At 53.7% G+C, this 15,523-nt stretch overlaps 1 protein-coding gene and 1 long non-coding RNA gene across 5 annotated transcripts; one reads left to right on the top strand and one right to left on the bottom strand.

The window, feature by feature from the left end:
- The first annotated feature begins 4,077 nt into the window (after window positions 1-4,077).
- On the top strand, window positions 4,078-13,433 carry PRSS36 (serine protease 36). 4 transcript variants are annotated; one of them, XM_070779953.1, is made up of 16 exons: window positions 4,078-4,375; window positions 4,648-4,844; window positions 5,107-5,175; window positions 5,364-5,399; window positions 5,778-5,940; window positions 6,377-6,657; window positions 7,114-7,280; window positions 9,793-10,042; window positions 10,152-10,281; window positions 10,627-10,883; window positions 10,970-11,133; window positions 11,399-11,636; window positions 11,749-11,890; window positions 12,154-12,419; window positions 12,497-12,618; window positions 12,882-13,433. In XM_070779953.1, the coding sequence occupies exons 2-16, from the start codon at window positions 4,808-4,810 to the stop codon at window positions 13,158-13,160; spliced, it is 2,601 nt and encodes an 866-aa protein (XP_070636054.1). In that variant the 5' UTR covers window positions 4,078-4,375; window positions 4,648-4,807; the 3' UTR covers window positions 13,161-13,433. The 4 variants fall into 4 exon arrangements, with proteins under 4 accessions (XP_070636054.1, XP_019842709.2, XP_070636053.1 ...); XM_019987150.2 differs by lacking the exon at window positions 4,078-4,375 and adding an exon at window positions 4,384-4,531 and having other exon boundaries at window positions 5,140-5,175; XM_070779952.1 differs by lacking the exon at window positions 4,078-4,375 and adding an exon at window positions 4,384-4,531.
- LOC139179732 (uncharacterized) lies at window positions 9,499-13,461 on the bottom strand. The gene is made up of 2 exons (XR_011564073.1): window positions 13,326-13,461; window positions 9,499-9,914 (listed from the first exon to the last, which is right to left on the bottom strand). It is a non-coding gene; the product is annotated as an uncharacterized lncRNA (long non-coding RNA).
- Window positions 13,462-15,523: the final 2,062 nt, after the last annotated feature.

The raw sequence follows: 15,523 nt of genomic DNA, 5'->3' as shown, positions 1-15,523 counted from the left end.
AAACGTTCGCCGCCCACCAAACACGTCAGCAGTGAACCGTGTGTCCATGCGCTGCCACTCTCACCAGAGGCATCCCCGTATAATCATTTTATTGATGATATTTGATCATGGTGTTATTCACTGACATTCTGCCGTACTATAAAAGTCAACCTTATGAAACTTCTTGCTGTTTTTGCCAGAATGATACTGTTGAGGGAGATTTCCTTACACCAAAGTGTCCTCTCCATGAGGACCTACAGGAGAAATTTATATTCTGCCCTAGTTGCTTGGGTTTCCCTCTTTGTATTGGCTATTGGGAAACTTAGAGCAGCGATTCTCAAGCTAGGGCATGTCAGGGTGGAGGAACTATCAGAATCACCAGGGCAGCTTTTGCAAACTGCACTTGGACTCCCGGAAATTCTAATCTGTCTCCCTAGAGAAAAATGTTCCCTCTACTTCCCACAAAATACATTGCTTTGGTGAGTTCCTGTCCTATTTAGAGAGGTAAGTTCTATTCCTCAGGCCTTTGGTGTTGGGGAAAGGGTAAGAATTATTGTCTTTTGGAGGGGGTACATCCTGTGTCAGGGAATTTTAGTTCCCCACCCAGGGATCGAACCCACACCCCCTGCATTGGAAGTGTGGAGTCTTAAACACTGGACTGCCAGGGAAGTCCAAGAATTAGTCCTTTTTTTTTTTTTTTTTAAAAGAATTATTGTCTTTAAGCAGCCTTTCTCAAGTATTCTTGGTAACCCCTGGAGAGACCCCAAGACCCTTTCAAGGGGTGTCCAAGAGCAAAACTATTTTCATGACATTAAGTATACAGTGTAGGTTTCCAAAGGATTCTTGACAATAACAACCCAATAGACTGGATGCAGAAGCAGATATGGGAATCCAGCTGTATTCTATTAATACAGCTAAAGGAGACACTAAAGGGAATTCCACACAGTCCAGTGGTTAGGAGTCTGCACTCTCAATGTTGACAGCTGGGTTCCATCCTTCGTCAGCCAACTAAAATCTCACAAACTGCCCAGCGTGACACTCTTATTAAAATCAGCTCTCAGTGGCTGAGCTGTTGCCAGGCAGGGAGAAAATCTTTCTTCCTCTTGCTGGGGGGTAGAAAAGTAGTGTCACTTTCTGCTGGAGATGCAAAATACTCTAGTGTCTCTTCTGGCTGGGACCTGTACAGACATCAAGGAGTGTGTGCACGGGGCTTCCCTGGTGGCTCAGATCATAAAGAATCGGCCTGCAATGCAGGAGACCCGAGTTCGATCCTTGGGTCGGGAAGATCACCTGGAGAAGGAAATGGCAAGTCACTCCAGTATTCTTGCCTGGGAAATCCCATGGACAGAGGAGCCTGGCAGGCTACAGCCCTTGGGGTGGCAAAAGAACAAAAGAGTTAGACATGGCTTAGTGACTGAAAAACAATAACGAAGTATGTGCGTGAGAGCTCTCCCTTCTGGCCTCCCAACTCCATTTCAGTGAGGTTTCCCTTTATTAATTTTCATACCACCTCATTTACCTTCATTGCCAACCATGGATTAGCTAAATTTAGCAAGATTATCCGGAGAAGGCAATGGCACCCCACTCCAGTACTCTTGCCTGGAAAATCCCATGGATGGAGATGCCTGGTGGGCTGCAGTCCATGGGGTCACTAAGAGTCGGACACGACTGAGCGACTTCACTTTCACTTTTCACTTTCATGCATTGGAGAAGGAAATGGCAACCCACTTCAGTGTTCTTGCCTGGAGAATCCCAGGGACGGGGGAGCCTGGTGGGCTGCCGTCTATGGGGTCGCACAGAGTCAGACACGACTGAAGCAACTTAGCAGCAGCAGCAGCAAGATTATCAGTTGAATCCAGTCAATTTTGGGGTCTCTGTATTTGCATTTCCTCTCCCTGATCACTTCTCATTTTCCCTAACTCTTGCCACCCTGGGATTGTACCTCCCAAAAAAGGAAAAGTACTTAGGCTTTGCCTAGACCTCCCAAAGAAAGGCAATGCCAAAGAATGCTCAAACTACTGCACAATTGCACTCATCTCACATGCCAGTAAAGTAATGTTCAAAATTCTCCAAGCCAGGCTTCAGCAATACGTGGAACCGTGAACTTCCAGATGCTCAAGCTGGTTTTAGAAAAGGCAAGGGAACCAGAGATCAAATTGCCAACATCCGCTGGATCATCGAAAAAAAGCAACAGAGTTCCAGAAAAACATCTATTTCTGCTTTATTGACTATGCCAAAGCCTTTGACTGTGTGGATCACAATAAACTGTGGAAAATTCTGAAAGAGATGGGAATACCAGACCACCTGACCTGCCTCTTGAGAAACCTGTATGCAGGTCAGGAAGCAACAGTTAGAACTGGACATGGAACAACAGACTGGTTCCAAATAGGAAAAGGAGTACATCGAGGCTGTATATTATCACCCTGCTTATTTAACTTACATGCAGAGTACATCATGAGAAATGCTGGGCTGGAAGAAGCACAAGCTGGAATCAAGATTGCCAGGAGAAATATCAATAACCTCAAATATGCAGATGACACCACCTTATGGCAGAAAGTGAAGAAGAGCCTCTTGATGAAAGTGAAAGAGGAGAGTGAAAAAGTTGGCTTAAAGCTCAACATTCAGAAAACTAAGATCATGGCATCCAGTCCCATCACTTTATGGCAAATAGATGGGGAAACAATGGAAACAGTGGCTGACTTTATTTTTCTGGGCTCCAAAATCACTGCAGATGGTGATTGCAGCCATGAAATTAAAAGACGCTTACTCCTTGGAAGGAAAGTTATGACCACCCTAGACAGCATATTAAAAAGCAGAAACATTACTTTGTCAACAAAGGTCTGTCTAGTCAAGGCTATGGTTTTTCCAGTAGTCATGTATGGATGTTAGAGTTGGACTATAAAGAAAGCTGAGCACAGAAGAATTGATGCTTTTGAACTGTGGTGTTGGAGAAGACTCTTGAGAGTCCCTTGGACTGCAAGGAGATCCAACCAGTCCATCCTAAAGGAGATCAGTCCTGGGTGTTCATTGGAAGGACTGATATTGAAGCTGAAACTCCAATACTTTGGCCACCTGGTGCAAAAAGCTGACTCATTTGAAAAGACCCTGATGCTGGGAAAGATTGAGGGCAGGAGGAGAAGGGGATGGATGACAGAGGATGAGATGGTTAGATGGCATCACCAACTCAATGGACATGAGTTTGGGTGACCTCTGGGAGTTGGTGATGGACAGGGAGGCCTGGCGTGCTGTGTTTCATGGGGTCACAAAGAGTTGGACACAACTAAGATACTGAACTGAACTGAACTGAAGACTGCTGTTTTTTTAGGAAAATTGGACAAATTGAGTATTTTTTAAAATCTATTTATTTGACTGCACTGGGTCTTAGTTGCGGCACACAGCATCTTTTAGCTGCATCATAAGAACTCTTATTTGCAGCACCCACACTCAGAGTTGGGGTTATGTGGGATCTAGTTCCCTGACCAGGGTTCGAAACCTGGTTGAACTTTGGGAGAGAGTCTTAGCCACTGGACCACCAGGGAAGTCCCTGGACAAATGGAGTATAGTTAGTAGTGTTATTAGTTTATATTATTGATAAGAAAATAGATGGATGTGTGTGGATACTGTTTGTTTGGTCTTCCATTTCCACTCCCCATACTTCTCCATCCTGATCTGTCCCCCCAGAGGGTGACCTTTCTGGGCCACATCATGGGTTGTCTTGCACTCTGACTTCCGGTAGGTTTCAAGTAATGGGAGGAGCCGGCAGGTGACCAAAGTGTAAAAGAGTGAGATGGGGATTTTCCTTCCTCAGTTCCCTCCCTGCTGAGCCACTGGTTGATAAAGGTTTTTGTTTCTCCCCTGAGGTACTCCTATTGGCTGATCCTCTCCTACAGCCCAGCTCTCTCTTTCCCAGCTCTAGTATCTGCTCCCTCTCTCTGCCTCTTCAGGAGGGGTTCTCCAATATTTCTGGCCCCCAGGTGCTTCACCATCCCTGATGGTTGCCCAGTTCCCTGCCTACGCATCTATAAATAGTTCCTTCCTTAACTGTACTCGATTCCCCTTTGAAGCATCGTATTTCTTAAGTCGACTCCTACTGTACCTGGGTTGAGTGACTTTCCTAAGGTCATACGAAGTAAGTGGCACAACAGCCGAGAGTACTTACGTTAACACAAAGAAGGGTAGAGCCTTTTTCGGGCCCTACCAGCCTGCCCAGCCCCCTCCCAGAATCCTCTGCCCTGCCCCAAGCTGCCGGAATCTGTGATCCTTTTGTTGGGATGGGATTGAATTCCCTAGGGCTCCCGTCCCAGACCTGGCCGGCAACTCCAGTAACCAGAGCTGTGTGAGAAGAAAAGGCCAAGCCATTTGGGTAGCCACACCCCAAAGAGAGATGAAGTCTCAGGTGAATCACGCCACTGAGGGGCCACCTTCCCTGTCCCAAGGGCCACTGCTGACCTGCAGCCCTGCCTCACCAGGGACCCAGGACTTTGGCCTCCCAGCCTCTGGCCGTCCTCCCCTTCCCCCCTTGGGGGTTCTCTGCTCCTCCCTCCCCTACCTAGTAGGTGTCCAGGAGCTAGGACCTCTGCCTCCCACCCCCACCCCAGGCCTCTAGAGATGTGAGATGCACATGGGGCTCTGGGTGGGGCCTTCAGGCTCCCTACTTCCTCCTTCCAGCCCCAGATCCACTCAGATTCCCAGAGATGGGCTCCAGCCAGGGAGGGCGGAGTTCTTTCTGGACCCTCAGGAGTCACGGGGTGCCGAGGCAGAGACAGAGCTGTGTGGCAGGGAGTGGATCTTCACCCATCACTGCGCCTCCAGCTGACTCAAACGGACCATGTCCCAGCACCTGCTTCTCCCGCTTGTGATCCTTGGTAAGCTCAGGGGACAGGGCATGGCTGCAAATGGCCTGGGTCCTAGCCTCTGGGGAGCTGGAAAGCAGGACTCCAGGGGTCCACCTGGGGAGTAGGGTGTCAGAGGAGGACACCAGAAGAAGATGAGAGTGAGGTGTCGGGAGGGGCAAGAGGAATAGCCTATGAGAAGAAGGGGCATGGAGGTCTGGGTGCCATGGGGAGATGGAGTACTTGCAAAGTTTTGGGGGAGGGGGCCATGGAGGGCACATCGTCCTAACTGTAGGTCTCCAGCCTCTTCCTGCCTCCATCTCTCCAGCCATCAGCCCCATCCCGGAAGCCTTCCAGGACTCAGGTAAGGCAGTGCGACTGGGGGAACATCACCAGCAGAGGCAGAAAAGATGGGACGGGTAGCCTGGGTGCTGGCAGGGCGGCTGAGAGAGCAAGGAATTGGGGAAGAAGAGAGCAGGAAGGTGAGAGCTGGGCATTGTCAAGAGCTGGAGGTCACCAGTATTTTCCTCTCTTTACCCCTCTGACTTCCAGCTCTCAGTCCTACTCAAGAAGAACCTGAAGATCTGGGTAAGGAATGGGAGTGGGGAGGAGCCTCAGATCTTGAAGTTAAGGTTGGCTAGGCAATGAGGTTAGAGAGTATCACCAACTCAATGGACATGAATCTGAGCAAACTCTGGGAGATAATGGAGGACAGGGAAGCCTGGAGTGCTGCAATCCATAGGGTCGCAAAGAATCAGACAGGACTTAGAGACTGAACAACAACGAAAGGTGGTAAGCGAGGTCGAAGTGATCAGAAACTTAGAAGTGCAAAACTTCCGTTTGTTTCTTTCGCGGGGGACAGGGGGCAAACTAAGGGGAGTGGGCAATGGGGCTTTGTCCTGAGTTACCTGGGCCTCCGGCGTGGGGGGCGGGGACAGGCGATGACCTCCACGGTACCCCTTGCAGACTGCGGTCGCCCCGAGCCCTCTGCCCGAATCGTGGGGGGCTCCGACTCTCAGCCGGGCACCTGGCCGTGGCAGGTGAGCCTGCATCATGGCGGGGGCCACATCTGCGGGGGCTCCCTCATCGCCCCTTCCTGGGTCCTCTCGGCTGCTCACTGTTTCGTGACGTGAGTATTCGCGCACGTCCAATCCCTGTCCTTCAAAAAGCCGAGCCCGACCGGCAGCTGGACCCCGAGGACCCAAGCTTAACTTGGAGCCCCGGCCGCCCCTGCCTCCCCACCGTCCTGACGCTAAGTGCTCTGCGGGGTATCCGGGTTCTGCCTATCTGGGGAGGCAGCCAGAGGACTCGCCCCGTCACCCCACCAACTATCCGAATCTGAATTCCATCTTTCCAGTTCTCCGCCCCAACACCTCCAAACAGCATTCGCTCCTCCCCCTTTTACGAAGCTAGCTCAACCCCGATCGCCCTAGCCCTAAATCTAGATGGGACGCACCTCTCCTGGGGTCTGGCTGACCCCACCTTTTCCCTGACTCCGAGCCCCCACCCCACGAGGGTCCGCCGCTCCCTCGGGTCCACCTGACCCCCTTCCTGCCTCGGCGCAGGAACGGGACCTTGGAGCCCGCGGCCGAGTGGTCGGTGGTGCTGGGCGTGCACTCGCAGGACGGGCCCCTGGACGGCGCGCACGTCCGCGCGGTGGCCGCCATCCTGGTGCCGGACAACTACAGCAGCGTGGAACGGGGCGCCGACGTGGCCCTGCTGCGCCTGGCCTCGCCCGCCAGGTTGGGCCCCTCCGTGCGGCCCGTCTGCCTGCCCCGAGCCTCGCACCGCTTTGCTCAGGGCACCGCCTGCTGGGCCACCGGCTGGGGGGACGTCCAGGAGGAGGGTGAGTGGAAAAGGGGGGTATCTCGGGAGGTGGGTGACTGTGGGGTGGAGCCTACCAGGTGGGTCCCTCCCCGGGTACTTGATGGGGCCATTTCTGCGATGATGATGTCCTAAGAAGAGCAGAGAGGAGCAAGAGGGGACATTGATTTTGGATGTGGTGGGTTTAATGCCATGGCGCAAGGAGACAGAGATGTCCAGGAGGCAGTTGCAGGGTACCTAGCCGTCATTGTTCAGTCGCTCAGTCGTGTCTAACTCTATGGGACCCCAAGGACTGCAGCACTCCAAGCTTCCCTGTCCTTCACCAACTCCCAGAGTTTGTTCAGACTCGTGCATTGAGTCGTGCCATGGCGCATGGGGACAGACGTCCAGGAGAGCCCCACAGGGAACCAGGCTAAGCCCTGGGGAAGAGGGGGCTGCATCCCTGCCTCACAGCTTTCTTCTCTGGTTCTGTCCACAGACCCCCTGCCTCTCCCCTGGGTGCTACAAGAAGTAGAGCTGAGGTTGCTGGGAGAGGCTGCCTGTCAGTGTCTCTACAGCCGCCCTGGCCCCTTCAATCTCACTTTCCAGCTATTGCCGGGGATGCTATGTGCCGGCTACCGGGAAGGCCGCAGGGACACCTGCCAGGTGAGGGCAGGTGCCTGCACCTCCCTGCAGAGCCAGAGCCCTGACCAATAGGAAGCAGTATGAGGAATAGACTAATCCTCCCTCTCTCATATTTCTGAACCTCATCCGCAAAAAGAGGGCAAGATTGCCAGCAGAAGGGATCGATGTGAGGATTACAAATGGACAGAACTTGGGGCTCAACAGATGGCCACTATTATTGATGGGCAGTATAGTGCAGTGGATGTCCAGTTAGAAGCTCAGCACCATTGCTTATGAGCTGTGTGGCCTTGGCCAAGTTATTTAACCTCTGTGCAGACTTTCTCATCAGAAAGATGGGGATGATAGCATTACCTACTTCGTCAGGAGGTTATAATGATTAAATAAATTTGTACATATAATAAGTATTTTCAGAATCCCTGATGGCTCAGTGGTAAAGAATTCGCTTGCAGTGCAGGAGACCGCCTGCAATACAGGAGACATGGATTCAATCCCTGGGTCGGAAAGATCCCTTGGATAAGGAAATGGCAAGCCACTCCAGTATTCTTGTCTGGGAAATCCCATGGACAGAGGAGTCTGGCGGACTATAGTCCATGGGATCTTGAGAGCTGGACCCCACTTAGCAACTAAACCACCACTGAAAAGGATTTAGAACAAGGTCTGGTCCTTGTGCATGCGTGCTAAGTTGCTTCAGTCATGTCCGACTCTTTGCACCCCTATGGACTGTGTAGCCCACCAGGCTTTTCTGACCATGGGATTCTCCAAGCAATTATCTCATACCGTAGCCTAGAGCACAGCACCTGTTACTTCGTGGATACTCAACAAATAGTTCTTTTTAAAAGTGAATTAATCCTTCACAGAAGGGAATTTTCCGGATAAGGGGCTGAAGGCCAAAACATGATATATTTTAACCATTTTCCCCAGAAATGTTCCTCAAATGGCACATTTTTGACGGCACTCAAGCATGCATGGTGGTGATGGGAATTCAGGTTTGATGATTTTCAGGGTCCCTCCCAATTGATTTCAGGGTCCCTCCCCATATGAAAAAAGGGGGTTCCGTGGTATAATGGTGAGCACTCCAGACTCTGAATCCAGTGATCCAGGTTCATGTCTCGGTGGGACCTTTCTGTTTGGGCTTCCCTGGTAACTCAGCGGGTAAAGAATCCGCCTGTAATGCAGGAGAACCCGGTTCAATTCCTGGGTCAGGAATTCCCCTGGAGAAGGGATAAGCTACCCACTCCAATATTCTTGGGCTTCCCTGGTGGCTCAGTCAGTAAAGAATCTGCCTGCCATGTGGGAGACCTGGGTTCAATCCCTGGGTTGGGAAGATTGCCTGGAGAAAAGCATGGCAACCCACTCCAGTATTCTTGCCTGGAGAATTCCATGGACAGAGGAGCCTGGCAGGCTACAGTCCACGGGGTCGCAAAGAGTCAGCACGACTGGGTGACTAAGCACAGCATAGCACCCAATTATGAAGTTCCAGGACCTATGGACATAATCCCTGCCTCTTGAACAGGATTGCTAACAACTCAGCTTCCTCTAGACCAGTGCTTCTGTCCAATAAAACTTATGATGATAGAAATGTTTTTCTATCTGTACTGTCCAGCATTATAGTCACTAGCCACACTGGCTATTGAAGACTTTTAAACATTTATTTATTTTTAATTGAATAATTGCTTTACAATATTGTGTTGGTTTCTCCCATACATTATTGAACATTCGAAAGGTGGCTAGTGTGATTGAGGAACTGAATTTTTAATTTTATTAAATGTTAATTAATTCAAATAGCCACAGGGGCTAGCACATGTATCATATTGGACAGTACAGTTCTGGATAATTCTGAGCTTTCTTTGTAACCCTCCTCAGGTCACAGAGATGCCTGACCTGGATTATAGTCATATCTTAAGGACAATGCCCCAGCAGTAAACGGTCCCAGAACCCTTGTTTTAATGTCTGTTTCTTGTAATTCTTCCTCCTTACTTATCTACAAACCATCCTTTCTTGGTGCTTTTCTAACAGCCTTTTCCTCCTGAATGCTGACATCTCTGATTTACTTTTTTTTTTTTTTTTGCTGCGCGGGTTCTTAGTTCACTCGGGATCTTCAATCTAGTTCCCTGTCCAGGGATTGAACCTGGGTCCCCGGCATTGGAAGCAAGGACTCTTAGTCACTGGACCACCAGGGAAGTGCCTCTGATTTACTTTAACAGTTTAACAAGGAATTCTAACAGCTTAGAAACCAAAGTCAGGGTTTAACAATTTATTGAGGAATCATTTGGCTCTGAATGAGACCGGCAGGCCTCTCAGACGTGGCCTTTACTGCATCAGCTTGGTGCTCGTGGCTTTGGTTCCTCATCAGCCTTTCTGTTCTACAAGGCTTTCTCCTCCTCAGAGCTGTAGGGGTCACAGAGGACAAGGCACAGCCCATGTAGGTTTCCAGGAGAAGGTGGCTGTGTGTAGGACCAAAAAGAAGAGGTGGTCCAGGATAAGCTGGTAGGTCCCTGGGCTGATCCAGTGACACTGAGTCATCTGTCATCAGGGAGACTCTGGGGGACCCCTGGTCTGCAAGGAAGGTGGTCGATGGTTCCAGGCAGGAATCACCAGCTTTGGCTTTGGCTGTGGACGGAGGAACCGCCCCGGAGTCTTCACTGCTGTGGCTCCCTATGAGGCATGGATAAGGGAACAGGTGTCAGGCTCAGAGCCTGGGCCTGCCTTCCCCACCCAGTCCCCGGAGGCCCAGTCAGGCCTCCCCGAGCCCATGAATGAGAATTGCACCATTGCCCTGCCAGGTGAGGAAGGCAGAACCCCTAGATGTCAGCTGGATCTGGGAGATTTGAGTTCAGGTGGAAACTGCCTGGGGTTCAGGAGGCCCTCTGACTCAGGCCTCTCACCCCTCAGAGTGTGGAAGAGCCCCAAGGCCAGGGGCCTGGCCCTGGGAAGCCCAGGTGATGGTCCCAGGATCCAGACTCTGCTATGGGGCACTGGTGTCTGAAAGCTGGGTCTTGGCACCTGCCAGTTGCTTTCCAGGGTGAGTGAAAACCCAGTCTTGGGCAGATTCTTGCTTAGTCTGAGACACTATCTAATTGGCCCCAGCTATTCCCTTGGGTAGGATAGGGGTAGGGGTGTGGGGTCCCATTGGAGGTGTATGATTCAGCTAAAAAATCGGGGTCCTAGTCTCTCTGGGGCAAATAGAGAGGTAATACAAATTCGACCCAGGATTGGGTGGAGTGGGTGGGGGAAGGAGTCTGAGTGCACAGTTCTCAGGTCAGGGATGCAGAATCTTGCCTGGAGACCCAGACTCTAAGCCAAGGGTGGAGGTTTAGAGCTGAGCTTGCAGGATCCAGCCCATGTCCCCAGTCTCCCCATCTCGCAGTCACATCAGCTCAGCGCGCCCGCCCAGCGACCTGGACTACTGGCGCGTGCAACTGCCCTCGCGCCCGCGCGCGGAGCAGGTGGCGCGCCTCGTGCCGCACGAGAACGCCTCGTGGGACGACGCCTCGAACCTGGTGCTGCTGCAGCTGCGTGCGCCCGTGAACCTGAGCGCGGCCCCGCGGCCAGTGTGTCTACCCCACCCAGAACACTATTTCCTGCCAGGGAGCCGCTGCCGCCTGGCTCGCTGGGGCCGCGGGGGTGAGCGGGGGCCCGGCGCGGGCCGGGCGGGGCTGACCCGGGGCCGGACGCGGCGGGAGCGCTGGCTCCCTCCCTTTCTCTCGCAGAACCCGCGCCCGGAGCCAGCTCGCTGCTTGAGGCGGAGCTGTTGAGCGCCTGGTGGTGTCACTGCCTGTACGGCCGCCAGGGGGCGTCAGTGCCGCCGCCAGGAGAGCCTCCGCAGGCGCTCTGCCCCGCCTACCAGGAGGAGGAGGCGGAGGGGAGCTGCTGGGTGAGCGGCGGGGGCGGGGTCTAAGAGTTGGAGTAAGAAAGGGGAGCGGACTGTAGGCGGGGCCTCCAAGACCGTGGGACTTTTTAACTCCTCTTGGGTTTGAAGAGAATCCTAAAGTGAGGGCAGCGTTCTTACTCAGATTAGTGTTGGAGTCTGGCTTGGAGGAGGTGGATTTCTTATGTCCGAGTACGGAACAGTTTGGAGTCCAGGGAAGCTCCAGGACTTTTGCTGTCCCCTCATTAACACACACACCCTCTTGCTACAGAACTACTCTCATTGGAGCCTGCTGTGCCGGGAAGAGGGGACCTGGTTCTTGGCTGGAATCAGAGACTTGCCCAGTGACTGCCTGCGTCCCAGAGTTTTCTACCCACTGCAGACCCACGGTCCATGGATCAGCCATGTGACTCGGGGGGCCTACCTGGAGGATCAGCTGGCCTGGGACTGGGGACCTGAGGGGGAGGAGACTGAGGCACAAACCTGTCCCCCTCACACAGAGAATGGTGGTGAGGAGGGGCCTTTGGGGCTTAGGGGCTCCTGGGGATGCTTAGATCCATGGTAGGGGCTTTGAGGGTCAGCTGTGGGGTCCCCGCTGAGGGGGTCATCTCCTCTCCCTAGCCTGTGGCTTGCAGCCAGAGCCGGCTCCGATGGGGGTCCTGTGGCCCTGGCTGGCAGAGGTGCATGTAGCCGGAGAGCGAGTCTGCGCTGGCGTCCTCGTGGCCCCAGGCTGGGTCCTGGCAGCCACTCACTGTGTCCTCAGGTGGGTCTCACCCATCTTCCTGGCAAGAGGGAGACACTGGAAGAGGGGCCAAAGGACAGTAGCGGGCTGTTCTCCCTTTAGGGCTTTTATTGCACCAGGAAATTACTCGAAGTGTTTTGAGACAGAAGAGAGATTTCAAAGGAAGACTAATGAAGGAGTTAGTGGAATGACCCTGGACATTCGTTCCATTCTTTCCCCTGGGCTGGGAAGGATTTATCTGCAATGAGGGGATCAGGAAGTGACCCTGGACCTTGTTTCTGCAGGCCGGGCTCTACAACGGTGCCTTATATTGAAGTGTACCTGGGCCGGGCGGGGGCCAGCCCCCTCCCCCAGAGCCACCAGGTGTCCCGGTTGGTCATCAGCATCCGCTTGCCCCGGCATCTGGGACTGCGGCCCCCCCTGGCCCTCCTGGAGCTGAGCTCCCGAGTGGAGCCCTCCCCATCGGCCTTGCCCATCTGCCTTCACCCTGGGGGTACCCCCCTGGGGGCCAGTTGCTGGGTACTGGGCTGGAAGGACCCCCAGGATAGAGGTGAGAGCCCTGGGTCCTGGGGACGAGAAGGGATAGGATGCCAGAATGCCTGGGACAACCTTCCTTCCTGTCTCTAGTCCCTGTGGCTGCTGCTGTCTCCATCTTGACTCCACGACTCTGTCACTGCCTCTATCAAGGCCTTCTGCCTCCTGGAACTCTGTGTGTCCTGTATGCAGAGGGGCAAGAGGACAGGTGTGAGGTATGGGGCCTGGGTATCCTGGCCGGGTCAGGGCAGAGGCTGTGCTGGGCAGCTGGACGCCAGGGAGAGAGCAGGGTGGGGCTTCTTAGGTGCTGGGTTTCAGATAGGAAGATGCAGTGCTTTCTGACTGGACCTCGGGAGAGACCAGGGGCCAAGGTGCCTGAGGATGGAGAGGAACAGTGGTTTGTGACTGGGTCCTAGAAGGCGCAGGGGACCGGAAGGAAGAGTAAGGGCCCCTGTTGGTCTTGGCCCTGATGCTGCAGGTGACCTCAGCCCCTCCGCTCCTGTGCCAGACTGAGGGAGGCTCCTGGGTCCTCGTGGGCATGGCTGTTCGAGGCAGCCGGGAGCTGTTTGCTGCCACTGGCCCTGAAGAGGCCTGGATCTCCCAGACAGTGGGGGAGGCACCTTTTCTACCCCCCAGCGGCTTCCCCCACTGGCTCCCTGAAGGCAGCGACCTCTGTCCCCCTGACATGGCCAGGGCCTCAGGTTCCCCGCGGGCTGCTCTTTTCCTGCTGCTTCTGACCCCCCTGATCCAGGGCTGAGCCCCCCCCCCCACTCCGCCACCTCCCCAGCCCCCAGGGCCCTGGGCTATCTCCCCTTCACCTCCCCCACCCCCTTCCACCTTCTACTTCCCGCCCAGTGAGGCTGGAATGTAGCCCAACCGGCTCCCATTCCCTTACCCAGAACCTCTGGAGCGCTCCACCCACCTAGACTGCAGCGGCTTCGGATAATTGGGCCTCAGTGCCCAGCTATTTCGGGCTCTGGCATTCTTGAGGGCAGCGGGAGCCAGCGGACAATAAACATGTAAACACAGACACGTGGCCTTGTGGCACGGCTGGAGGCAGGCTGAGGGGGCCAGGGGGGGCTCCAGGGCTGGGCATCTCCCTCCTAGGCCTCTGTGAGTCAGGCTGTGGGCAACCAGGAAATGTGTCTCCGATAAGGTGGCAGCTGTCCATTCCTGCCCCAGGGCGGGGAGGCTGGGTGGCCAGCTGGGTATGTGTCACATCCCCAGTGGAATCAGCGTCCCCGACACCTGCTGGCCACCTCAGCCTTGGCCCCGCTGCCCCTCGCCATCGAGACCAAAAAGGACTGAGGGTGAGGGTCAGTGGGAGAGTCCAGGGGTCTGGGAGTCCAGGGTCTGTCTGTCATATTCTGTACCCACGGGGAGCCTCCCCCATATACACACCCTGATGAATGGTGTCCCAGAGTGTATGCCTCTGATGTCCTCGTACACACACCACACTTGCACCCTTCAAGGGCCCACTACATCCTGCCCAAAGCCCCCATGGTCTGGACCCCATCATGAGTCCCTCATCTGTACACCTCACAGCCTCTTCCCATCACTAACCAGTGTGTCTGTGTGTGTGTGTGTTAGTCGCTCAGTTGTGTCTGACTCTGCGACTCCATGGACTGTAGCCCACCAGGCTCCTCTGTCTGTGGGATTCACCGGGCAAGAATACTGGAGTGGGTTGCCATTTCCTCCTCCAGGGGAATCTTCCCAACCCAGGGATCCAGCCCCGGTCTCCCAAATTGCAGATAGATTCTTTACCATCTTAAGCCACCAGGGAAGCCACAGCCAGTGTACCTCCATGTATTAATTCAACCATGTTTCCTGCTAACTGCTGACTCCTGGCTAACTCCAGCTAACTCTGGACCCTGCGCTTCCACTGCAGGGAATGTGGGTTCCATCCCTGATCAGGGAACTATGACCCCCACATCACATGGAGCAACATGGCTGGGGCCTTGACAAGCCCATGAAATGCTCCCAGCTTGGTGGGGAACACATGGACTGGGGGTCAGGAGAAAGCCCCAGAGGAGATGATGTTCCAGCACAGAATAAAAGCAAAGGAAGACCCATATGGGGCAGGAGGGTTGCTTGGGGTGGAAACCAGCCAAGGGTAGCTAAGGGTAGCAATGGGTGCTACCCCCAATGAGGGCAGCTCTGCGGCTGGAGTCACTGTTTGCAGCAAAGGGTATGAGCAGATGGCTGAGTCACTCATATGCAGCAGAGGGTTGACTAGGCAGAGGGTAGGGGAAGACCTATAGGAAAGCTGAAAGTTCTTGAAAGATTGAGGGACTGACGAGATGGACAGAGGATCTTCTTTTCTTTCTGGCTGCACCAGGTCTTAGTTGCAGCACACTCTTCGCTGTGGTGCATGGACTTCTCTCTAGTTACGGCGCACAGACTCTAGAGGTCGAGGGTCCAGTAGTGAGGGGCGCCTGGGCTTAGTTGCCCCCACGCCATGTAGTATCTCAACTCCCTGGCCAGGGATTAAACCTGCACCCCTTCACTGGAAGGTAGATTCTTCCAGTGGTTAACTGGACCACTAGGAAAGTCCCTGGACAGAGGTTTTTAAAGCACATGGCTTTTTTTCTTTTTTCTTTTTGGCTATGCTACCTAGAATTCAGGGATCTTAGTTCCCTGACCAGGGATCACCTGACCATGACCACCTCCTGCTGTAGAAGTGCAGAGTCCTGACCACTGGATCACCAGGGAATTCTGGCGCCTGACTTCTTTAGCTGCCAGATCCCAAAGATAATACTCCCCTGAATCTGTCTCCATAGGGACATACACCCCTATCTGTTCCCCATACCCAGTCAGTCATACATATGCCATCCTCCATAAACATTTAATATGCCCCATTCTCTACCCAAACCGACCCATCATGTCCAGCATCTTGCCTTCTCCACCTCAGCTTAGACTCCTTCCCAAGTCGGTCTCATCCCCTTTCCCAATCAAGGAATTCCCTGCCCTCCAGCCTGGGCCCTAAAGTCCTGGCTCAGAGATCCATATGCCTAGTTTCAGGGAAGGAAGGTGGGCAAGTAGGGCTCTCTTTTTCTAAAGCTTGAAGTCAATACACATTCCCAGTTGCCCGAATTTCTAGAGTCACAGAGGAAACACCTG

Source organism: Bos indicus, chromosome 25 (assembly GCF_029378745.1).
Source record: "Bos indicus isolate NIAB-ARS_2022 breed Sahiwal x Tharparkar chromosome 25, NIAB-ARS_B.indTharparkar_mat_pri_1.0, whole genome shotgun sequence".
NCBI lineage: Eukaryota > Metazoa > Chordata > Mammalia > Artiodactyla > Bovidae > Bos > Bos indicus.
This window is presented reverse-complemented; position numbering and strand designations above follow the sequence as displayed.